The 24,704-nt window shown below is 53.0% G+C and overlaps 2 protein-coding genes across 2 annotated transcripts; both read right to left on the bottom strand.

Annotated features, from left to right (window-relative positions):
- Nucleotides 1–279: 279 nt before the first annotated feature.
- LOC128783141 (toll-like receptor 13) lies at nt 280–4,973 on the bottom strand. The gene is made up of 2 exons (XM_053933732.1): nt 2,192–4,973; nt 280–323 (listed from the first exon to the last, which is right to left on the bottom strand). Exons 1-2 carry the CDS (start codon nt 4,971–4,973, stop codon nt 280–282), a joined length of 2,826 nt encoding a protein of 941 aa, XP_053789707.1.
- A 4,598-nt stretch (nt 4,974–9,571) lies between these two features.
- Nucleotides 9,572–12,340, bottom strand: LOC128783140 (histone H3-like centromeric protein A). Its single transcript, XM_053933731.1, has 4 exons — nt 12,259–12,340; nt 11,327–11,418; nt 10,031–10,114; nt 9,572–9,673 (listed from the first exon to the last, which is right to left on the bottom strand). Exons 1-4 carry the CDS (start codon nt 12,338–12,340, stop codon nt 9,572–9,574), a joined length of 360 nt encoding a protein of 119 aa, XP_053789706.1.
- Nucleotides 12,341–24,704: the final 12,364 nt, after the last annotated feature.

Raw genomic sequence — 24,704 nt, 5'->3', positions numbered from 1 at the left:
AATGTCTGTGTACCTCGCTTTCACATCAATCTAGACTTGTCTGTATGCTTTTCCAGGGCTGTGGAAACCCGACCAGCTGTACCATCCTCCACCACTAAACATGGGAGTTGCTGATTCTTTTCCATAACTCTGTCCCTTCCTGTTGGGTGGCCGGTCAGGGTCTCCTGGCTTGACCTGGACACCACAACCTTCCCAGAGAGAGGTCCTGCAAGAGACAACTTTCTAGGGGTCTCAGGCAGTCCTTCAGCTGCCGGGTAACCTCAGCAAGGTGCAGGCAGCTCAGCTCTGAGCAGTGATTTCAGCGCTGCCTTGCGAGGTGTACCCTGGCCAACATAGGGACAAAGAGACAGGAGCATGGTATAGCAGTTCCACAGAGGTAGCCTTTATTCCAGCATCCTGCAAAGGAGGCTAGGGACGACAGCTCCCTTTTCAACAGGGCAGAAACTGGGGTTTTTATGGGGAAAAGCAGGGGTGGTACAAAAGGAGGAAAAACCAATTGGTCCCAACGAATCTACATGGGATTCCATAGCATGCTGGGAACTCACCATGACCAAGGAGGATTTCTCAATCCAAGAGAGTTTGAGAAGATCTTATCATAGCCCATGCAAGGGATACCTCTCCAAGGGAGAGGGTTTTCTACACCTTCCTGCCAGATGCTTTCCCTGGCTTTGCTCCTTCTGTCATCTCCAGGTGTATGGCTCATGCTCACAGCATGCCAGGTTCCTCTCCTACTCCTGCCCCATCTTCCAGTGTGATCCACTGACCCATTCCATGGGAAACACGGAGTCCTGGTTGCGCTGGTACTACTTGCTCCAAACAACCTCCCCAGGGGCGTGTGGAGCCATAGCTTCAGCCATCTCTGACCTCACAGATCCAGGTGAAGCAGCAGGACCAACCCCACTGTTGGCTTTCCTGGGAATCTGTGTGTGGCCAAGGTGAGCCTGACTGACCCAGCGGGCTTGGAGTGAGCCTGGGTCACCAAGGACTGGGGAGAGGGGCTGTGGGAGAGACTAGCATCAATCGCTCACTGCTGGCCCTTGACAGTCATGTGCCCTCTGGCCAGCAGTAAAGGAAGGCTGTTCCTGGCCTGGCACTGCTGGGCTCTGGCTGTCCGAGGGTGGGCTTGGAAGGGACATCCCTGAGCACCCCAGGGCCGAGAGGTGAGTGGAGCTTTGGTCTCTTGGGACAGAGCAGGCCAAGCCACATCCTGCTCTGGAACAGCAGTTGATGCACTTGCAGAAGGACTTCCCTAGGCTGCAGAGCCCCATGATCGTGGCCATGAGCCCACAGCGCCGGCCGGTCCGGACACCTGCAGCATGCTCTGGTTTGCCAGCCAAGCCAGGTACTGCTGGTGAGGATCAGGCGGGAGCGAGGCAGGGACCTGACTGGGGCTTGGGAGCTGCTGAGTTGGGGGTCAGGATGGTGTGTGGTGGAATGGATTGGTGGGTGCCTCCCGTAGGCTGTCAGAATTTCTCAGCCCTGAAGGTGCCGCTATGGGCAGAAGCAGCTGATTGAGCTGCAGCAATGTGTGCCCAGGAAGACCCAGATGTGCAAGAGCTGCAGCTCCCACATGCTGGGAAAAGGAACTGAGTGATGAAGCATTTGCTGCATCTGAAAACTGAGGTCCATCTTGCACCCTCTTTTCCTTATTACTATCGTTCCAACCGCACATTTCTCAGAGGATAACCAGGGATTTTGGGACAAAACCACATTTTTTTGATTGGGAATGTGCCTGGGGATTCCCATTACACCAGGATGAGGTTGCTCTAGAGCAGCTTCTGTTTCTCCTGGCAACCTTTTTCCTCCTCCCCCACCTCCTCCTCCTCTTCTTCCTCCTCCTCCTCCTCCTCCTTCTCATTACCCTCATCCCCACTGTGCAGAGCATATTTCCAAGAGAAAAGACAGTGATTTTGGGGCAGAAAACTGCTTTCCTGAGGGGGAACCTCCACAGTGGTCCTGGTCCTGTCAGGGCAGCCTCCCTCCCTTTCCCCTGTCTTCCTCTCCTCATTCACTTCTTCCTCTTTGCTGCCATCACCCCCACTCCACAGGACACCTTCCCCAGATAAAAAACAGTAATTCTGGGGCAGAAAGTTGCTTTCCTGAGGAAGAACTTCCCCACGGGTCCCAGATGTGCCAGGGCATCCTTCCTCCCTGCCCCCCCTTTCCCTGTCCTCGTCCTCCTCCCCCCCACTTAGGGCACACCTGAGCTTTGCCCAGAAGAGGGGCCGTGCAGGGAGCTCGGAGGGCCAGCGCAGGTGTGTGCGCCGCAGCAGCACACGGCGCATGCGGTGGAAGGCCGAGAGCTCGGCCTCAGGGATGTCCTCAAGGAAGATGAGGACAAGGACATCGCGCAGCTCATCAAAGAGGCGATAGCTGGCCATCTGGATCTCCAGTGAGCACCACTCACTGCGCAGGTACCCGCGACTCACCACACACACCGTGCGCCGGCTGTTGTACACAGCGTCCACAATGTTGTCCACTATGGCGCGGCCGGGGCGAAAGTCACGGTGGTGCAGGCAGAGCCGCAGGGCTCCGCGCTCCAGCTCAGGCACCAACTCCTCCAGCACCCACTGCTCATCCCCGGAGTTGTAGGACACAAAGGTGTCATAGGTGTAGCGCCGCTGCTCCCGCCGCCAGCGCCCACGTGCCCACGCACGCAGCAGGAACAGCTGGTAGCGCAAGCGCCAGTACCCATGGTGGTGCAGCAGCGGCAGCACTAGCAGCAGCAGCACAGCTGGTGCTGTTCCTGCAAACAGGTACCGCCCCATGTCCAGGTAGCACACACGCGTGTCAAAGCAATGCAGGTATGCGGAGGCCCCACCCATCTCACCACAGGTGTAGTTATACAGGTAGACCACCTGCACGGGCCCATGTGCCAGCCAGGAAGGCAGCCAGGCATTGGCACAGCTGCAACTCAGTGGGCACTTGCGCAGGTCCAGATAGCGCAGGGTGGGGAGGCGGGTGGCCAGAGTCACATCCAATGTACGCAGCCCATTCTTGGCCAGGCGCAGCTCCTTCAGTTGTGTCAGGTTGCCAAAGACCTCAGGGCCAAGGCTGCGCAGTCCTGCACTCTCCAGGTTCAGGCTGCGCAGTCGGCTCAGGTTCTTGAAAATGCCGGCAGGCAGGTGGCCCATCCCACCATTGCTGTCAGCCAGCGTCAGGTACTGCAGCTGTGCCAGGTCATCGAAGGCATCGGCAGGGATGGCCGAGAGCGAATTCTGTGACAGGTAGAGCGAGCGCAAGGCACTGAGGCCCTGGAAGAAGCGTTGTGGGACTACATGCATCCCATATGGCTGCTGTGCCTGCAGCTTCAGGTCATAGAGTTTATGCAGGTAGCGGAAAGGTGGCAGCTGCCGCAGGTGTCGGCTCAGGTAGCGCAGAGCATTGGCACGCAGGTCCAGCACACCCAGTGTCACCTGCACCGGCTGGAATGCAGCCACTCTCACCTCCAGCAGTCGGTTGCGGTCCAGGTAAAGCCGGCAAAGCCGCGGGAGGCCCTGGAATGCCTTGGCTGCCAAGTGCCGCAGGTTGTTCCCGCCCAGGTCAAGGGTCTGCAGGTGGTCAAGCCCCTTGAAGGCGCCAGGGAAGAGCACGGCCACACGGTTGTTGCGCAGGTTGAGGTCTTCCAGCTGGTGCAGGTCAGCAAAGGAGCCAGGCAGGAGGTCAGTGAGCAGGTTGTTGTCAAGGCGTAGGTGCCGCAGGTCATGGAGTCCACGCAGAGCTGCGCGGTCCAGCCGTGCCAGCTCATTCACATCCAGCCGCAGCTGCTGCAGTGCTGGTGCATTGTCAAAAGCACCCGCACCAGCCACTAGGATGCGGTTGAAGCGCAGGGACACATTGTGCAGCTGCCGCAGAACCGGGGTCCCATTGCACGATGGCAGCCGCTGCAGCAAGTTGTGCTCAGCCACCAGCTCATGCAGTGCTGCATGCTGTGCCTGGTTCAGCAGCCTCCCTATGCAGCCCAGTTGCCGCAGCCGGTTGCCAGATAAATCCAGGGCACCCAGCACCGGACACTTGGCCAGAGCCCCATCAGGCATTGATGTGAGCCCTATGCGCTGCAGCTGCAGCTTCTGCAGCTGCTGTCCTCTCAGCTGCTGGCACAGGTATTCCAGGCCGCTTGTGCCCACCTGTAGCCCTGACATGTCCACCTGGCGTGGGGAGATTCCAGCTACGTGCAGCAGCTGCACCACGTTCAGCGGGTTCCCAGCCAGGTGCAGGTGTGTCAGGTTGTTCAGGCACAGGCGAGCAAGTGGTGCAGGGTCTGAGATGTTGTTGTAGGACAGGTCGAGCACACGCAGCCCTGGGGGCATCACCCCAGGGGTGGCCCCTGAAAGAGCTCCCAGGGAGTTGTTGCAGAGGTGCAGGACTCTCAGTGTGGGCGGCAGCCCTGGGCCCAGTGTTGACAGCATGTTGACACACAGGTCGAGCAGGTCTAGGTGCGTCAGATTCCCCACAGCCATGGCCACAGGCTCCAGTGCGGTGAGCCGGCCATCCCGCAGCCAGAGCATGCTGAGTGCAGCCAGTGGCTGGAAAGCCCTGGGGGCCACCTTCTGTAGCGGATTGTGGTCCAGCCGCAGTGTGCTCAGGTTGCCCAGCCCAGAGAACACACCTGTGGCCAGCACTGACATGTTGTTGTGGGCCAGGTCTAGGTGGGCCAGTGCTGACAGCCCCCAGAAAGCCCCTGGGGCCAGGAGTTCCAGCTGGTTGTGGGTCAGATCAAGGGTGTATAGTTGCGGCAGGTGGGCAAAGGCACCAGGGGGCACCTGGCGCAAGATATTGAGAGAGAGGTTGAGGGATGTGGCAGTGGAGGGGAGGTCACCCACTGCAGCCCCCACGGTGCTCAGGAAGCGCTGGATGCAGCGGAACAGCCCAGGGTCCCATGGCGCCTGGATGCAGTTGCGGAAGCCATAGGGAGAGACCCCTGCAGGCACCATCACCAGTATCACCAGTGTCACCAGCAGCGGGGTGCACATCCTGACTCACACTGTGGAGATCCTGGATGCAGTGGGGGAGAGAGTAGGATGAGGCGTGACCTTGGTACCACACAGACCGCCCTCGAGGCCCAGGGACCACACTTGGGGCTCAAGGATCCCCACCACCCTAGGGATCCCCCTTGTGACCCAGGGACCCCACCACCATCCCAAAGACCCCACTCAGGCCCCAGGGACCCCTCATCCACACCCCAGAGACCCCACCAGAACACCAGGATCCCCACTCTGTGTCCAAGGACTCCTCATCCACTCCCCAGGGACTCACACACACACTCCAGGGATTCCCTTCAGGGCCCAGAGGACCCCCCCCGATCCACAGCCCAGGCAGACACACCCCAGGCACCCCCCTCAGAACCCAGGGACCGCCCCTAGGGCCAAAGAACCTCCACACACCCCAAGGAACCCTTGCCCCCCAGTCCCCAGGGATTCTGGGGACCCCCCTGCTCCCCGTCAAGTTCCCACCGTGCCACTGCCTTTGCTTTGGGTGATTTTGGGGTTAGAAACGGGAAGTTTGGGGTATTGCTTTTTGGCACCACTGCCCCACCCACCTCCCTGTGACGTCGGTGCGGGAGGGCCCTGCCTATACGGATTTAGGGGCCCCCGAGGGGCTGGCAGGGGTACGAGTCCACACAGCAGGGTCAACCTCCCGGAGTCTGGGGTGTCCCTGGGACACCCAAGCCTCTTCGTGCACCCCCCCGCGCCGTCCCCCTGCTGCCACGTGCTGCTCTTTGTTCCTCTTCCACTTCCTCAGACTGAACCACCTGGTTTTGGTTCCTTCGGGGAAAATACTGGGCTGTACAGGGCTATACTGTCTTATACTGGGCTATACTGGAGTATATTGGTCTATAGTGGGCTGTGCTGGGTTGTAGTGAGTTATACTGGACTCTACGGGGTGCTAGTGGGCAGTACGGGGCTGTACTGGGCTATACTGGGCTGTACTGGGTTGTACTGGGTTGTACTGGGCTGTACTGGGCTGTACTGGGTTGTACTGGGCTGTACCGGGCTGTACTGGGCTGTACTGCCCAGTACAAGCTGGGACAGAGGCTCTGCCCCGCTGCGGTGCAGGGGGCGTGGCCTGATCTGGGGGCATGGCCTACACAAGGACATGTCCTGTGCTGGGGGCGTGGTCTGTAGGGGCGTGATCCGTGCTGCATCGTGCTGGGGGCGGGGCCCTGTGAGAGGAGGCGGGGCAAACACTCAGGGCGGGCCCTGTCAGGAACATGGGTGCCTGGAGAGATGGGGTCCATCAGAATGGGGGGGCATATTTGGGTCTGGGGGGTTATAAGTGGGCTTGGGGGATTTGAGGGGCTGCAGGGACTATGCAGGGACTATTTTGGGGAGCTGCATGGGGGAATTAGGGGGGGCTGGGGGGGGCTGCGGGGACTGTGCTATGCAGCGGCCGCAGCTTGCGCTCCGTGCACGAGCACTGGTGGTGTGTAGTCCTCAGCAAATGTGGGGCGAGTACCCCCCATCTGCCCCCGGGAAGCCCTCGGCCCCCCCACAGGGCGATAGGCTGGAGCTGGAGTAGAGATGGTGCTGACCAACGGGGATTCCTTCTGGACATGGCACCTCTCGGTTGTTAAGTTTGGTGCGGCCGCGGCCGGGGAGAAAGGCAGTGTGAGGGGGACTGGTGTGCATCGAGATAGGGGGGTATATTGGGGGTTATGGGGGGGGTCTGAGGAGGCTTATTGGGCTCTGCAGGGGCTGAAGGGATTGGTGTACATCAGGGTCTGGGGCTATATAGGGAGTTATGGTGGTCTGGGGGGCTGCAGGGATTGGGGCACATTGAGATGGGGATGTATATGAGGGTCTGGAGGACTCTTTAGGGGTTGGGGGGTTGGAAGGATTGGGGTGCATCAGTATGGGGGATATATTTGAGGTTATTGAGGTGTGAGGAAGCTGAAGGTGTTGGGGTACATGGGGAATGATGGTGGGGCTGCAATGCAGGGGTCGTCTGGGGATACCCTGGTGGGTATTGGGGGCTTCATGGGTTGAACCCCTTCTCACCCTGCCCCCCACCTTCCCCAGGTATCCTGGAGACAGGATCCTTCCTCCTCGTCCTCATTGTCATCCTCCCATTATTCATCAGTGAGCAGCTGGGGGAAATCTGAGCTTCAAGGGAGCCTGGGGGGAGGTAGTGCTTTGAGAGATCTTGTGCTCACCCCCTCAGTCCCCCCAGACCTGGTCTAGGGATGGCAGCTGCTCCACACCACCTGCAAGATGCTCACAGTGGCTTGTGGGGTTATGGGCAGGTTTGTGGGGTCCAGTAGCAGCTGCAGGGACTGGAGAACATCAGGGTCTGGGGAAGTTATATTGGGATTTGGGGGATCTTCAGAGACTGGGAGGTGTCAAGGTCAAAGTGGCATATTGAAATTTGATGGGGCTGGGGGTTCTGGGTGAGTTTGGGGAGGCTTTCACAGCAAAGTACAGGGGGTATAGGGGAGCATAGGGGCACTTTGAAGTCATGGGAGGTAATAAGGGGCTTGGGGGAGTACAGGAGTGTCATGGTTGGACACTGGCACAATGCCAGCGCCCCCATGAAAATACATCTTCCCAAATAAATGCTGTGAGATGTTATCAGGAACAGAGCAGAGCAGGCCCAAGCTTAATAACAAAGGAAAAAAACTTTATTAAACTACTACTACTATAAACGACACACACACACACACACTAAATCCAGGATGAAGACCCTCTAAAACACCCCTCCTCCTCCAAATTTCCAAATCAACCACCATGAAACATCACCCGGGATTCCTGATCAAGCTGCCACCCTTCAGATAATCAATACTCAGTCTATCAAGGGAGAGAGGAGTCTTTCTTGCGCCATAGACCCCCCCCCCCCAGGAAACACAATTGCCACCTCCTGTGTTTCCATGTCACACATGGCAACCGCCCTGAGAAAATCTGCCAGTGTGACACTCTCCTTTCCATGTCACAGTGCTCTCACCACCGTGCATGGACAGACTGCTCATAGGGCTCCTTTAAGGATGCTTTGCCATGGACTATAAGAGACAACAGTTCAGCTTCTCATCTTGGGACTACAATCCCCCCCATTTTCCCCTGGGGCCAAGGGTCCAGGAACAGAGATCATCTTCTTCCTGAAGACAGAGGGCATCACCATTCCCTCCTCAGCTTTTCTCTGTCCTTGCCATTCCTGTTGGTTGCTGAAGGAGGTCTCCTTGGGTCACCACTGCATCCCCCTAAAATGCAGTCTCTATTGCAGGAGTGTTTGGCTCAGTCTATGGCTAACAAGAAAAGTCCAGCCAAAAGCTACTCCATCATCTCCTCCCACCTAAAAATTTCTTCTTCTAACATCTCAGGTCCCAGACTGTCTCTCTTCCACTATAAATCGAGGAGGAGTAATATTTTACAAAGCCTTAATTTCCCAGGAATGGCTTAAAAGTTCAGACTCCCTGGACAGCTGAAATCTCTGCTCAGCATTCTCGACTCTCACACTGGGCATCATCCCCCCCCCTTTCTCCTTCTCCTCTGCCGGCAAATTTCCAGGTGCCATCAGGCTCTCTGTCTCTTTCCCTCTCGGGGGGGACAAAGGCATCTCCGCTTCTCTCCACCCTTCCGTCCGCAGGAGCTGGCTGGGTTCCAGACCTTCAGCCCCCTCGGCCTACCTGGACAAGGCCGCATGGCTTCCCCTCCCCCACCCAGCCCATGGCTGGGCAGGGGAGAGTCTGCACTCTCTGACGACTGGAACCAAAGAGACAGTTCTGGGAGTTCTTGCTTTTAACCCCCTGTGTTCTCAGAGGCGTGTCCATACTTTCAGTGGTCACTCCAGGTGCCAATATCCAAACCTGACCACTGATTGGTTTGACCCAACTTCCTGGAAAAATTCACTTCCATGTCAAACCACGACATGTGGTTTGTGTGAGGGTACACAGATCCTCGTGTGGGGGGTGTGATGAAGGGGGTTGCCCAGCCCTCCCCATATCGCCATTCCAGCTGCTCCCTCCACCCCATCAGCTTCCTCATTTTCCTCCTCATGCTCATCCTGCTGGGCAAGTGCTTTTCTATCACAGGAACCACGGAGGGTATGGGAAGGTGACTGGGAGGCACGGGGGCAGCTGTGGGGCAGTCAGGGGTCCCTATAGAGCATTTGCAGGGGGTCTGTGGGGTAGTTTTGGGGGTCTCTATGGGGCACCCACAGGGTTGGTGCTTTCAGGAACCACATCAGACTGGGGAACTCCATCCAGCTCTCCATGTACCTCACCCTGTACAGCATCGCCAATATCACCCTGCTCACCTACAAGGCCCAGGTGAGACCCCTACACCCACCTGTATTTGTGCAGCTTAGAGAGGGTTTGTGGGTATTTTGGAATGCGGGGGCAGTTCTTTGACCACCATGAGGTGCTTTATAATTGAGGTTCAGGTGAGACTCATGTACCCAGCTGTATTTGGGGAATATGGGAGACATTTAGAGGGATATGGGGTATTTGGATGGTGTTTGGCTTTGTGGAGTTCGTCTTGGGGGGAGAGGCAGTTTTTTGACCCTGGTCGGGTGATGTACCCCTACAAGTCACCTGCTGGGCACAGGGCTCATTGTGCTGCAGTTCAGGGCCTTCAGCTGGTTATGCAATGCCATTGCCATCACTGTCACCATTGTCCTTGAGTACCGCTGCTTCTACCTGCCCTTCCTGGGGGCTTATGCCCTCTGGTGAGTCCTGGAGTACCTGGAGGACACCTGAGGTCTCTCACACAAGGGTCTCTCAAGGGGATCTCATGAGGGTCTCATGGGTCTCTCAGCTCCCATCACACACACACCCAACAAACCTCTCAGCCTCATCCAAGCACCCAAAGAGACCTTCCTGGATCTCCTCAGCCCCCCAGAGACACCCCCAGCACCCACAGACCCCCCTGCAGCACCTACAGAACCCCCTCCCCCAACCCCCATGGAAACCTTCTCAGCACCCATGAGATCCCCTTCAGCCCCCTCCCCACCCCCTTAGTCCCCTGGATACCATTGGAGGACCCATAGGACCCCTCCAGCCCCTCTGTGAACCCCCTCCACCACGCCTGGGCCCTCTGACCCCTCCCTCCTGCAGTGCCAGCAGGGCCATGCGCTGCCAGCTGTAATCCACCCCGCAGGTGAAGAGCAGGCAGAGCTCCTGCACCTGCAGCAGGGAGGGCGCGGGGAGGGGGGCACGTGGGGGCATCGGGGTCACAGGGAGTGCGGGGACATTGGGACAACATGGAGGGGATATGGGGGCATTGGGGACATTCTGGGCTGGGGTGGCCACCATGGTGACACCCTGGAGACATGGAGACACTGCCCTGGGGACACCCCAGGGACCTGGGGACACCCTTGTTGTCACCCTGGAGACATTCTGGGGACACCCCAAGGACAGGAACACAGGGGATAGGAACACCTGAGGAAACACTGGGGAGGGTGGATGTGGGAACACCATGATGGGGACACCCTGTGGAGACCCTAGGTGGGAGGCAGGGGGGAAGCACCACTCTGGGAACATCCTGGAAACACCCTCAGCCATGGGAACATGGGGACACTCCCCTGGGGACACCCTGATGGGACAGGAGGGACAGTGCCAGCACAGCGGGAGGGGCACAGGGAACACCCAATCCATGCAGCCTCTGAAGGTGGCAGGACACAAGGATGTCTGGAACCACAGAAGAACATTGGGGGATATTCAAGGATGTTGGGAGAGGACAGGCCTACCACATCACGTGGACGGGGAGGACAAGGACATGGGGAGGGCTGGAACAGAGTTCAAGGGGTACTTTGGGGGAAAGGGGTGGTCCTGAGGAGTCCCAGGTAGTTATCTGGAGTTCTGGGGTGTAACTTGGTGGGTCTGCAGGGGGTTGGAGGGTCCCAGTGGATTTTTGGGAAGGAGTCAAAGGGGAGGTTGGAGAGTTCCAGGTTGGATTTCAGGGGGTGCAGGGTGGATTTGGGGTTGGATTTTAAGGGGTCCTGTGGATTGTTTGAAGGGTCCCAGTAGGTATTTGGGAGAGTCCTGTGGGGAAGCTGAAGGTGGTGGATTTGAAGGCTCTGGGGGAGGTTGCAGCGTCCGAGAAGGTTGATCTGACATGTCCTGGGATGGATTTGGGGGATCCCAGGAGAGGGGATCCCGAGTGGTTTGGAAGATCCCAGACAATGCCGGAGGTTCTAGGGTAAAATTGGGGGGGGAGGTCCTGGAGGGGTTTGGGGGTCCCAAAGTAGATTTTATGGGTATCTGAGATTATCTGTGTGGTCCCAGGAGAGTTTGGGAGTCCATGGGGGGCACTGGGGAGGTTCTGGTGGGGAAATCAGAGTGTCTGGGGATTTTAGGGCACAGGAGTGTTCATTTTGGAATGTGGGGGATTCTCACCAGGCGGGCGAAGGGGCCGGGGCACAGCACCAGGTGGGTGCTGCTCTGGTACCTGCGGATCTCCTGCAATGCCCGCTGACCTGGGCGGCGCCCTGCAGGGGCATTGGATGGGGGTCTATGGGTCTTTAGGGGATCTGTTTGGCCTGGGGAGCACAGATGGGGGGTATAGGAGATCTATAAGGCCTGGCAGAACACAGGGGGCTATAGGGGATCTATGGGGGGCTGTAGGGGCCTGGGGGACAAAGGGAAAGCTGTGGAGGTTATAAAGGATCTGTAAGGTCTGGGGGGACATTGCAGGTGTGAGGGATCTATAGGGAGCTACAGTGACAGCCGATATAGGGGAGTTATAGGGGACAGGGAGTATGGGGGGTTATGAGGAACAGGGTGTAGGGGGGCTGTAGCAATGTATCTGAACAACTGAGGCCTCAGTATGCACGAGCCATGCCGCTTGTAACTGTTCTTACTAGAATTTTCTCAGGGCACTGTGGAATTCATCAAGGTTACTAAGACATAAACTGTCCTAAAATAAGAATGAAGAAGTTGAGAAACCACATACCAGGATCACAAGAACTAGATTACAGAGGACTGTAGAACACCTGCATGGTAACAAATCACAGACGCTGAGAAATGGAGGCAGAGAATGAGGGAACAAGACAAAGGCACCAATCAAAAAGTGTGATCTTAGTAGTTTGTAGAATCTATAAAAGTGTGTGTAATGTAAAAAATAAACGGCCTCTGCTTGATCATACTGGTCAGTTTTCAGGAGTCCTGGTTTAGCCGCAATAGGGGGCTATAGGAGAGAGGGAGTGTGGAGTGACTATAGGTGATGGAAGCTTATAGAGGTGTCTAGGGCACAGGCTGGGGGCAGAGGACAACAGTGGTGGGAGTCCATAGGGGGTGTCTATAAGGGGAGTCCCCCACTCCTCACTCACTACGTGCCCGCGGCCGGGGCGATGGCGGGGGGGGGGGCGGGGGACCGCCGCACCGTCGGGGTGTGGGTTTGGGGCGAGGCATGGTGTAGCCGAGTCGACCGCAGGGTCAGGGCGAGTCCAGGCGTCCGGCGGGGCTGGAGGGGACCCGGAGGCCGGGGAAGGGGGAGTCAGGGCGGACTGAGGTGTCCAGGGCCCCCCATGCCCCCCCTCCTGCTCCCTGCCAGTGACGTCACGGCCGGGATCCGCCGCCGCCGCGCTGCTCGTGACGCCATTTCCCTCCGCGCGGCAGCTGGGGCGCGCGACTGCTCTGCGCTGCAGGACTCCGCGACTCGATGGTGCCGCCACCGGCCGGGGTCATTAGCATAAATCTGCATAACCCCGCCCCCGATACCCCGCGCCTTGGTGCTCCCAGAGTAGTCTCAGTTATCGTCCCGGTGTGATCCCAGTCACTCCCAGTGTGGTTTCCGTTGCTCCCGGTCATCTGCATGGTTCCAGTTACTCCCAGAATGATCCCAGTATGATTCCATTCCCCTGCAATATGATTCTAATGCTTTGCAGTCACTCCCAGTATGAGTCCAGTATGATCACAACGACTCCTAATATGATCCCTGTTACATCCCCAATGGTCCCAGTCAATTCCTGTCCCTACTAGAATGATCCCACTATGATCCCAGTTACTCCCAGTATGATACCAGTTGCCCTCAGTGTGGTTCCAGACACTCCCAGTATGAACCAGCATGGTTCCAAGTTGTCCCCTCCTGTATGATCCTAGTTGCCCCAGTTGTGGTCCCAGTACCCCCAGCATGGTTCCAGCATCTTCCATTTGCTCCCAGTGTGTCTTCAGTTGGCTCCCAACATGGTCCCAGTAGCTCCCTGTGCCTCCCAGTACCCAGTGGGGGTCAGTCAAGGATTATAGCTGTCCATGAAATCCATTAGGAGAAGCAGATTGGGGCATTAGTGAACCCATGGTGGCCCAGGTGGGCTTTGGGGTCTCTTGAGGGCATTGCAAGACTTCCCATTTTATCCCCAGTTTTCCCAATGGGCCACCACACTCCTCATTTGACTCCATCAAGCCTCCCAGTTGCCCCTAGTACTCCACCCCGGCCAGATGTTGAACAGGACTGGCCCCAACACAGCCAACAGCTGGCTGTGGCCCCATTCCCACCCCTCCTTGGCCACCAGCCAGGTGTTCCCAGCGAGAGGCACCTGTCCCAGCTGCGAGCTGCAGGTGCTCCAGAGGAGGCAGGGAGATGGAGGCAGTGCCAAAGGCTTTGCTGAGCTTCAGGCAGACACACCCACACATGTCCAACACCCACAGGGGCCACCTGAGCACGGCAGCAGATCAGGTGAGTTAGGCAGTACCTGCCTTTCCCAAGCCCTGTCTGTTCCCAATGCCTGTTTCCTGTCTGTGCCATTGGTTCCCCCCAGGGAATATGTTCCAGGGCTGTCCCAGCACCAAGGCCTGGAGTTTGCTGGATCCTTCTGGCCCTGGTCTCAGTGGCTCCCAGTCACCTTCAGTATAGTACCAGTCATTCCCTGTATGATCCTAGTCACTCCCACTATGAGAGCAGTATGATCCCAGCATGGTCCCAGTTGCTCCCATTTACCTCCAGTATGATTCCCCTTTCTCCCTGTTACTCTCCATCATGGTTCCAGTTGTTCCTGTATGATCCTAGTTACCCCAGTTGTGATCCCAGTTGCTCCCAGCATGGCCCCAGTGGCTCCTAGTGCCTCCCTGTGGCCAGTGGGGGTCAGCTGAGGGTTGCAGCTGTCCATAAAATCCATCTGGGGGAAAAGAATACCCAGGTGATGTGGAGGGATATGGAGGGACACGGAGGCACTGTCCTGCTGTCATCGAAACTGCAGGAAAAACAAAAACTCTCCAACAACATTTCTAGTTTAAGAAAATTAAGGCATTACTTTATTCTAGCCAGGATGTTGTTCTGGCCAGAATGTGCAACAGAGATAATTTCATCCACACATTGCCTGTGTTGTGCAGAGAAAACCATTCCATCACACATGGTTCTTTACTAGATTTTTCACATACTTCCACAGTCAAAACCCAGAAAAATTCATTGGTTCAACATTCATTGGCCAGTTCTTTGTATCTGGTTTCCTATTGGTTATTGATCCCTTTGCCTTCAATGCTCATTAAGTCCTCATTCTTCATTCTTTTGATCTTTTCTCAGACCAAGTGTGTCTGACACACCAGGAAGGATGTTCAGGTGTTGATGGTCACTTCTCTTGAGCATCCTCTGGCAACTCCCAGTCCATTGAGATGTCAAGCTCATCAGGCCTTGCCTGGAACAGTCTCTTGAAGAGAAACTTCCATTCCCTTCTCCCTGGGCAAAGATGAACAAAACCCCTGACTAAAGTTAGTTTAAAATTTTAGGAGTTGCATCATTTCTAACACTGCCCCTCCCCATGGACACAGTACCCTCATTGCCATGCTGTGTCCCCATGTGCCCCCCTCATGTACACACATGTCCCCAGGGTCCCTCAAGTGTCCTTCATGTTCCACCTGTTCCCCCACATATCCCACAATGTCCTCATGTCTCCTGTGTGTCCCCAGTGTTCCCCATGTGTCCCCCATGTTCCCAGCCTATCCCCCATACCCCAGTGTTCATGCCCTGTGGCAGGAGGTGCCTGGACTCTTCCTGGCCAGCTGGGACATCATTCTAGTGGCACTGTGTTCCTCTGGGAGACAAAACATAGAGAGGGGAAAGACCCTGAATACACGGGGGGGACCCCAACAGTGTGGCAAACAGGACGGGGCAAGAGCATCCTTCCTCCACTTCATTTTTGGGACCCTTCCAATGGGACAGAGGACATTATACCCCTTCATGGAATGAGTCCCCACCCAGGCATCTGGGCCCCTCTATTTGAGATTGAGCCCCCCCGCCCACCAATTAATGGCCTTGAGACCCTCACATGTAAGTGATTTACCTTCTTGGAACTGAGACCTTTCCCATGGGATTGGGATACACAACCCCTCCTCCCATGGGATTGGGGGACCCATCATTGGACTGGACAACCCCCTCCCCATAAGACTGAGACACCCCCCTGTAAGTGAGACATCCCCCCATGTGACTGGGAACAGAGCTCCATCATCAGCCCCTGCTCCCCCCTCACCAGGAACCCAGAGGGCCCCTCTGGAGCTCCTGGCGGCACTAAGCAAGGTGGTCACCAAGCCCACCTATGTGGTCAGGGGGCCACAGGGAGGCCAAGACACTATTAGGGACAGCTTCAGACCTGAGGGCCCAAAGAGGGACCCCAGCTCTGGGAATGTGCTGACAGAGGAATGGAAAAGAATGCATTGCCAATGTCTGTGGCAGCACCACTTTGCTGCCTTGGACTCCAGCTCATACTGAAGTTCCAACACATCCAGCATGGCAGCACCCAGCAATGGTGTGACTGCATTCAGGCCGTGACAGTCCACTGTCAGTGTCCACTCTCCACGGGACTCAGGCAGGGGCCATGTGGGGCTATTGAGGGGTGAGCAAGTCTTGCTGAGCACGCCCAGCTCTCCAGTGCACGGATCAGCTCATGGACAGTGTCCTGAAGTCCCAGTTGGTGCCATGTTGCCAATGGGACACTGTTGTGCTGACCATCAGTACCTGCTGTTTTTCAACCCTCAGCAGTCCCACAGCAGAAGGGTCCTCTGAAAGACCAAACAAGGGATTCAGCTGTCTTAATTTCTTCTTTCTCCACAGCAGCTTTCCCAAAGCCCAGTGGTGTCCTTTTGGGTCCTTGAAATACCTCTCCAGAGGTGATCAATGCCAAGGATACACGGAGCCTCTAGGCCAGCAACAATGGCGTTTTTCTGTCACTCATACCCAGTCAGGAGCACTTCAGCTTCCAGTATAGTCCCTGTTGGGATCCCCCTGTCATTCCAGAAACAGAGATGGATTCTGCCCCTGCATGATGACATCAGGGTACATTGTCCACCCATGTCAACTAAAGCCTTGTGCTCCTGTGGCTCTGCTGTGCCAGGCCATGGATCCCCACACAGACCAACAGACCCCATTGTCCTTTTCCCACATCTGGCTGGAGCCAGGGCCCGTCTAGCACTGACCATGGTATGCATTACTCGCTTCTTGTAAATATGACCTGGAGGTCCCTTCCAGAGGGTCAATTCTGCCTGAGGACTTGCCCAGTGGAAACTGAGTGGAATTTTTCCTTGAAGAGTTTTCTGTGGGTGTTAATTTTTCCTCTCAACTCACATAACTGTGCTTCCAAGGCAGAGGTGGGTTTTCCATCCCACTTCCGTTTGTCTTCACCATGGTCAGGCAGGTAAAACCACAGGTTACCTTGTGGTGTGCCCCTCTCTCTTGAGCAGGGGGAACTTGCTTGCTATAAACTCTGGTTTGTACCTTTCCATAGATGAGATGCAGGCCCATAGGGTGAAAAAGATATTTTCTTCATATTGCCAGAGTTTGGTAACCAAATTATCCACTCTTTTATTCTCCTTTCCATGACATCACTGCCAATGAGTTGGTATATGGTGATGGCACCTCAGTAGGAACTTCCACCACGTGGTTTTTGTACGCTGAACCTCATCTGGGTCTACAGGGGACTGTAGGTCTGGACACAATCCTGTGCCATCACTCGCAAGTGATTATGGCATATGAACAATTGGGAGAAAGAAAATTCTGCCAGTTACAGGGAGGAATGATTGCACACGGAGCAGGACAGAAGGATATAGAGAGGAGAGGTGGCACAGGGATGAATGATGGCACAGTGTTACTGTATATTAGCTGGTTTGTGATAGGCCAACCAACCAGCCCCTGGTTTGACTGACAGGGGCCTCACCCAGTCACATCTTTCCCAAGGCTGCAGGCATTTCACAGGCCAGGACCTGAAGGGGTATAGAGTTCTGACATATGAAAGTGTCCAGACCATTTTTTTTTCCAAATGCCCTATATAAGCAAGGGCATGGGAAATAAAAGCTCTCTGTTGCCACATGAACATCAGGGTGAGTGGTCTTTGCCTCCTGCCAACTTCCCCCCCCCCCCTCCCCCGGCCCCAACACAGCACAGGGAGCAACAGAGAATGGAGCAGGAAGAGGCGCATGAGATAAACTGGGAGGAAGACAAGGAGATGGTTCCCCATTGGACTCTATAAAATTACATCACAGAACTGATCTAATTGCTTTCCATGACGGGACAGTTCCTGGATGGATGAGGGGAGTGAAGTGGGTCAGGGCTCCCTTGGCAGCTCTTCAGAAGGACTCAGGAGGTGGGCAGGAAGGAACCTCACCTGTCCTGCCACATCCCACAGGGCTGAGAGACACAAAAACCAGCTGAGAGCAATGCAACACTCACAGTTCTGTTTCCTTCAACTTCAAACCTGGAGAAAACTCCATCAGGGACACAAATTAGGTTCCCCCTCCCAAACCCCAACATTCTGAGGTGCGGAGATTGTGCCAGACCAGGATATTTTCTTGGTTGATCTCCAGAGGCCCTTCCAACCCCAACTATTCTTTTACTGCCCAAAACACAGGCAAGAGCCTCAGCAACCACATTTTGGGTAGTTTTCTTCAGTTTCTAAAGTTTCCTGATCCTTTTCCTTTGCCATTTCAGAATCCTCACTTAAGGAAAAATGAGGTGTCAGGACCTGCTGGATGTCCCCAAATTCCCTAGCCAAACCCTGCAGCAGCAGGGAGAGCCTGCCATGTCTGAGTGAAAATACTTTATTTTTCATAAAAAACATATGAAAAATGCTCGTTTTATCTCTAAACTCTTCAGGTCTTGCTTGCCACACCTCATATCACTTCAGAACAGGGGATTTATAAACCTTAAAATCCTTGAGGAAAAATAACATTCACAGTTTAATTTTATTTTGGTGCAGTCAATACTGGTCTTGTGGGATTTGTGATGTTCACGGAGTAGTCCAGCAAAGGAAAGTTATGAGCAAGGGAAGGGTAAATTCTGCACAAGTTAAAGTCTTGAGAGCAAAGCATCTGCCTTGCAGATGTGCTGCAAGGGAGATTAATAAGTAACATCATCATATTCTCTTTATTTATAAAAGGTGAAACACTGACCTTTTGCGTAACACAGCCCAGACAAATTATGGAAAGTAAAACATTTTAAAGCAGCAAATCGATGTTCCAGAGAATTCCCTGACAGTAAATCCACAATTTACTCTTAAATTCACTTTCTGGTTCAAACCAAACCCACCAAATCTCTCTTTTGAGTTCACCTGACACCAGCTAGAGCTTGGGAAATGTTTCCTGCTCTGCTGATGCCTCCTTTGGTCTCAAGTCCCTTTCACTGCTGTTGTCCTTCCTCCTTGAGCAGCATCCCAGGTGAGAAGGTGTTGCAGGTGCCAGAGCAGAGACTCCCCTGCAGCACTGGAGAACAGAGTGAGGTAGGTGTTACCTCCATATCCAAAATACCTCCACCTGAGAGCAACAGACAACTTTCCCAGGCCTTTCTGGGAAAAGTCTGTGAAAAGATCAGATTAAAGAATGAGAAACAATTCTTAACTTTCTGCACCTGTTGTTGTGAACACGTGGAATGTGTTATGGAGATTTGTTTACCAGAGGATGGTTTCTTAATTAGCCAATGATGATGGTGTTTGGATTGGAGGACCAGTTAGGTCCAGGTGTATTGTAACTGTCTATAAAAGCAATGGGTTTCTTAATAATAATGGAATAAAGAGATTGATCAGCCTTCTGTGAATGATGGAGTCAATGCAAATTATTACCCACCTGGGGGCCCATTGCTGTGACACATTGCTGCCCAGAGGAGAAGTTGGCTGTGAAAGTCCGTCCTGTGGATGCTCACATACCCAAGAGTCGGCTAGTGAAGAGCATCACAACAATAGGCGGGGAATTGGGCTGCCAGGATTAAAGTGTCCCAGGTGGGTCTGAACTAGCCACACAATGGTGAATTATTTCTGGCTCAGTGAGCCCCTTAGGCATCTAAGGTCATCAGGGAAAAGATGTATCACACAGATGCATCATGACTCAGGGGTGGACTTAATCATGGACACTATATCCTGGTGTCATGGTTGGACACTGGCGCAATGCCAGCGTCCCCATGAAAATGCACCTTCCCTAAATAAATGCTGTGAGATGTTATCAGGAACAGAGCAGAGCAGGCCCAAGCTTAATAACAAAGGGAAAAAAAAAACTTTATTAAACTACTACTAATACAGAAAACACATAAACTAAATCTAGGATGAAGACCTTTTAAAACACCCCTCCTCCTCCCAATTTCCAAAAACACCCAGCCATGAAACATCACCCGGGATTCCTGATCAAATTACCACCCTTCAGGTAATCCATACTCAAACTATCAAGGGAGAGAGAAGTCTCTCTTGCACCACAGACCCCCCCCCCCCCCCCCCCCAGGAAACACAGCTGCCACCCTGTGTTTCCCTGTCACACATGGCAACCGCCCGGAAAAAAAAAATCTGCCAGTGTGACACTCTCCATTCCATGTCACAGTGCTCTCACCACCGTGCATGGACAGACTGCTCATAGGGCTCCTTTAAGGATGCTTTGCCACAGACCCAGATACAACAGTTCAGTTTCTCATCCTGGGACTACAGTCCCCCCCATTTTCCCCTGGGGCCGAGGGGTCCAAAAACAGGACTCATCTTCTTCCCGAAGACAGAGGGTATCACCATTCCCTCCTCAGCTTTCTTTGGTTCTTGCCATTCCTGTGCTGCTCGAAGCTGAAACAGGTCTCCCTGGGTCACCACTGCATCCCCCTAAAATGCAGTCCCTATTGCAGGAGATTTTGGTTCAGTCTATGGCTAACAAGAAAAGTCCAGCCAAAAGCTACTTCATCATCTTCTCCCACTTAAATATTTCTTCTTCTAACATCTCAGGTCCCGGACTATCTCTCTTCCACTACAAATCAAGGAGGGGTAATACTTTTAAAAATCCCTCATTTCCTGGAAAGGGTTAAACATTCAGACTCCTTGGACGGCTGATATCTCGGTCTGGCGTTCCGTCTCCCACGCTGGACATTCCCCCCCTTTCTCCTTCTCCTCTGCCGGCAAATTTCCAGGTGCCGCCAGGCTCTCTGTCTCTTTCCCTCTTGGGGAGGGGAGACAAAGGCATCTCCACTTCTCTCCACCCTTCCGTCCACAGGAGCTGGCTGGGTTCCAGACCCTCAGCCCCTCGGCCTACCTGGACAAGGCCGTGTGGCTTCCCCTCCCCCACCCAGCCCGTGGCTGGGCAGGGGAGAGTCTGCACTCTCTGACGACCGGAACCAAAAGGGAGAGTTCTCCTGGGAGTTCTTGCTTTTAACCCCCTGTGTTCTCAGAGGCGTGTCCATACTTTCAGTGGTCACTCCAGGTGCCAATATCCAAACCTGACCACTGATTGGTTTGACCCGACTTCCTGGAAAAAATTCACTTCCATGTCAAACCATGACACCTGGGTAATCCATGACTGTAAAATGTGTGCTGAGGGCCAGGCAGGTAAAGCTGTGGGGGACGATGGTCAAAACATAAATCTGGGGAGGCCTGGCAGATCAATTGCATCACACTTGTTATAAATGGGGTCCCATATGTCCAATTTCATAAACCACAAGATTAAAATTTAGCAGCAATTTTAATTGAGGTATGAAATAATAATACAATCAAATACAATGAAGTAGTTACAAAGGGTTATTTGGCAGTGGTTTGGATAAATGTGAGAGACGGTCCAAAGTTTCCTGCATTTGCCTCACGATCGTCGCAAGCACCCTGAAGACCCCTGACAGGAGTTCTGGCCTGGCCGAGGTGGATGTGGACGCTTGCCAAGTGACTGTCAGCAGGTGCATTCGCTGTCTTCTACAGAACGCTGCATATTCGAACAGGTTGTGACAAGCGGTGGCTTGTCTTTGCATGCCTGCACCTGCTTCACAGACCAAGGGGCTCTTCACAATGGCCCATCAATCTTGCCCACCTTCTGGCCAGATGCCACTCACTTTGGTTAAAGACTATATAAACGGTAACTTTTTGGGAAGACTTTGGTGCACCCCCACAGACGATGGCGAATCCATGTGACTGGACCATTGAGGACCTCGTCTCTATGGTGGTAGCTATATTCCCCTTCCCCTCTTTTCTCTCTATTCTTTATTTCCTTTTTCTGTCCCCTCTATCGTATTTGCTGTTGGTACCAAAATAAAGGTGCATTTGTTGTGATTAAACTGATGGTCCCCTGCTGTTTGCCTTTTTGCACTTTTGGTATCGGTTAACGAACTGTCATGACACCCCGCATGAGCGGATCATGACAATGGCTAAAGGGACTCCCAACACTGCAAAGCAATTGTACAAATGCTTCTCAACATGATGTGCCGTCTCACCTGTCAAAGGGGTAGCCCATACCACACAAGAGTAAGTATCAATACAAACATGCACAAACTTCTTCTGGCCAAATTCTGCTACATGTTTTACATCCATTTGCCATAATTGCAAAGGCTGGGTACCTCTTGGGTTAACACCAGTGCCTAAGCTGATGCCATCCCTTTGACAATCTGGGCAAGATCGTACAATGCCAGTGGCATCAGTAAGGGGAATACCAAATTGTTTAACCAAAATTTTGCAAGGCGCTATACACAACTGACCACGTAAAGTGGATAGAAAACAATGTTAGTAGCTTTATTGTTCCAGTTTTCAAAGGCCCAAATAACTGCCTTCAACTCCAAGGTTTGCAATGTGTCTCCTACTTCCCCAGGAATTATATGCTGATTCCATGAACCCTTTTGCTGCCATGTACATGCAGCCCTTTTAGACCATTTGCCTGCATCAGTAAATATTGTTAGTCCGGTTATGGGACATTCAGATCTCCAGGGCCTGTCTTCCAGATGCTGCTGCTCTAACAAGGACAACACACAATGTCACGGATAGGTATTGTGAACTCTTCCACCGTAATCAGTAAGAGCTATTTTTAAGGGTATAGAATGCCTAATTCCCCATTCTAAATACCAATTGGCTAACGGTACTGCAATTGTGTATGGTTCCGGACCCCAAATTTCTAGTATCCTCCATCTGCCTTTCATGATTAATTGAGCAAATAGTTCTAGGCGAGGGGTAATGGTTCTAGGCTGTCACACAGGTAAAAATACCCACTCCAGAATGGTTAAAGGATTAGCCCGAGTCTCTGTCCATTGACAAATTAAAGCAAAAGGATTCTTGGCGTGTTGGTCACCTTCCTTTCTATAGTTGATGATCATCAACTGAACTGGGATACCTTCGATCATACGATGTGCATGTGCTGTGGCAGCTTTTGAGGCTGTGTGTTCCAAGGCCTGTTGCTGCATTCTATCCAGTGATCGGAGCTCATCTGCCCAGGATGAGATACCTAGCAGCTGTATTAATGGTTCAAGTTCTTCGTTAATTATTCCACAAATAGTTCTAATCCATTGTATATCTCCTACTAATTTTTGAACATCATGCACAGTTTTTATCTCTGTAGTATTGGTAATCTTCTGAGGTTTCACTACAGCTTGATCAATGTACCACCCGAGATACTTCCATGGAGCTGAGTGCTGTACCTTTTTAGGGGCAATTCTCAACCCTCTCTGTTCTAGAATAGTTATCATGCTTGCTAATACATTTTCAGAGTCCAATTGCTGTGCTGCCACCAAGATATCATCCATATGATACAGTTAGGAAATTGTTTCCGGACTGGCTCTGCCCAGGCTATGTAAATCTGGCACATAGTGGGCAAGTTATGCATCCCTTATGGCAAAACTACCCATTCATATATCTGGCAAGGTTCTGCCTCGCTGATGGAGAGGACTAAGAAGGCAAAATGATTGGTATTCTCAGGGTGGGGGGGAATAGTGAAAAAAACAGTCTTTGAGGTCAATAATCAGTAGATCCCAAGACTCAGGTAACATAGCAGGGGATAGGAGTCTGAGTTGTAATGCTCCCATACTCTGCATTACTGCATTGATTGCCCTAAGATCATGCAACAACCTCCATTCCCCACTCTTTTTTGGAATTGTGAAAATAGGTGTGTTCCATGGGCTAGTTGATGGTACTATATGACCAGCCTCAAGTTGTTCTTAAACCAGTTTTTGAACCTTGAGCAGCTTTTTCTTTGGCAGCAGCCACTGATCAATCCATATGGGTGTATCTGTGGTCCAGCTAATTTTCAGGATTGGCTGCCCCCCAGCGGCCACTGCTAAAAAGGCTGTGTGACAATTGTGGCCTTTAGTTGACTTAACAAATCTCTGCCAATTAAATCTAACAAATTACTGGGAGTCTGCATGACATAGTGTCTTGTTATTTCACTCACTCCATCTGGGAAAGCAAAAGTAATTATTTCCCTACTTAACCGAGTTGCTTGGGTTCCACTAGTCCCTGCAATTCCCAAAACAGGATTGACTACTGGCCAATTCCTGGGCCATATAGTGCTTGAAATGATTGTTACATCTGCTCTGGTATCAATTTTGAGCCTCTTAGTGATAAGAATTACCATTGGGATGAGTCAAGGTTACCTGTTTATCCGATTTACCTCTTGTAATGTCCATGGCCCAATACACTTCTGGGTTACCTGTGGAACCAAAACCACCTGTTCCCTGCTCCTTTAATCCTGTACAGGGGACACAAGACTTAAAAGGAAGAAGCTGAGCAATTCATGATCCTTTAGGGATAGATACAGGAGGGAAAAATGTCCTAACCATAATTTTGATGACCCCTTGATAGTCTGCATCAATAACTCTGGAAATTACATCCAATCCTCTTTTGCTAGCAGATGATCTCCCTAATAGGAAAGCACTAAGCCCACTCACCAAAGGTCCCTTTACTAGATGTACTGCAGAGTCAGTGATGGGAAGGTCTACTGTGGTTTCCACGTCCATTCCAGTACTTCCAGGAGTTGCTCACTGGAGTGAATAAAGTCCTCCAGAGGGGGCTGAGCTATCCATGCAGCTCCCTGAGCTTGTGTCTTTTCACATGTGGGGTCGCACTCCATGGTCCATTTCCCTGGAACCTGCACTCTCTCGTGTTGTCTCTTGCAAATGGGGCAAAATTTCTTCATTAGTGCAGATCGACATTGACTCCCTATATGTCTGACCTTTCCGCATCCAAAACACTTAGTATTCTTCCCTTCAGTCTTCTTCTCTAATTTTGAAAGTAGTGGCTTTACAGTGCCTTGTACCACAGCAGTTACATAGGCAGCCTTCTGTCTCTCTGTGGTTCTGGTCATTAATTCTAGCATGTCAACAACATCTGCTCCCTTTTGCAATGTGCCTAAAATCTGCCGAGTCTTGTCATTAGTGTTGTCAAAGGCAAGCATCTTAAACAGCTTCTGCTTTGTATCCAGATCCAGGTCAGGGTGATCATAGATGGCTCTGTGCAAGCGGTCTATGAATTTATCAAAGTCCTCATTTCCTCCTTGACATATCTGTGTAAAAGCCTAACTATGCAGCTGATCAGTCAATGCAAGGATCAAGTTGTATGCAAGTTGTTGGCTTAGATGCAAAACTTCATTGATA

The sequence above is a fragment of the Vidua chalybeata genome, unplaced genomic scaffold, assembly GCF_026979565.1.
Source record: "Vidua chalybeata isolate OUT-0048 unplaced genomic scaffold, bVidCha1 merged haplotype W_reject_19, whole genome shotgun sequence".
Classification (NCBI taxonomy): Eukaryota; Metazoa; Chordata; class Aves; order Passeriformes; family Viduidae; genus Vidua; species Vidua chalybeata.
Note: the sequence above shows the minus strand (reverse complement) of the source record. Positions and strands in the feature narration are given on the sequence as shown.

What these genes read in the sequence shown, in the direction of transcription:
- LOC128783141 (XM_053933732.1), bottom strand. Translation starts at nt 4,973, where the DNA reads ATGTGCACCCCGCTGCTGGTGACACTGGTGATACTGGTGATGGTGCCT. An exon ending in AAAGCTCAGGTGTGCCCTAA is followed by an intron (nt 324 to 2,191) that starts GTGGGGGGGAGG and finishes TATGTTGGCCAG; the next exon opens with GGTACACCTCGCAAGGCAGC.
- LOC128783140 (XM_053933731.1), bottom strand. Translation starts at nt 12,340, where the DNA reads ATGCCTCGCCCCAAACCCACACCCCGACGGTGCGGCGGTCCCCCGCCC. An exon ending in GCCCCGGCCGCGGGCACGTA is followed by an intron (nt 11,419 to 12,258) that starts GTGAGTGAGGAG and finishes ATGCCCCTGCAG; the next exon opens with GGCGCCGCCCAGGTCAGCGG. An exon ending in CCGGCCCCTTCGCCCGCCTG is followed by an intron (nt 10,115 to 11,326) that starts GTGAGAATCCCC and finishes TCCCTGCTGCAG; the next exon opens with GTGCAGGAGCTCTGCCTGCT.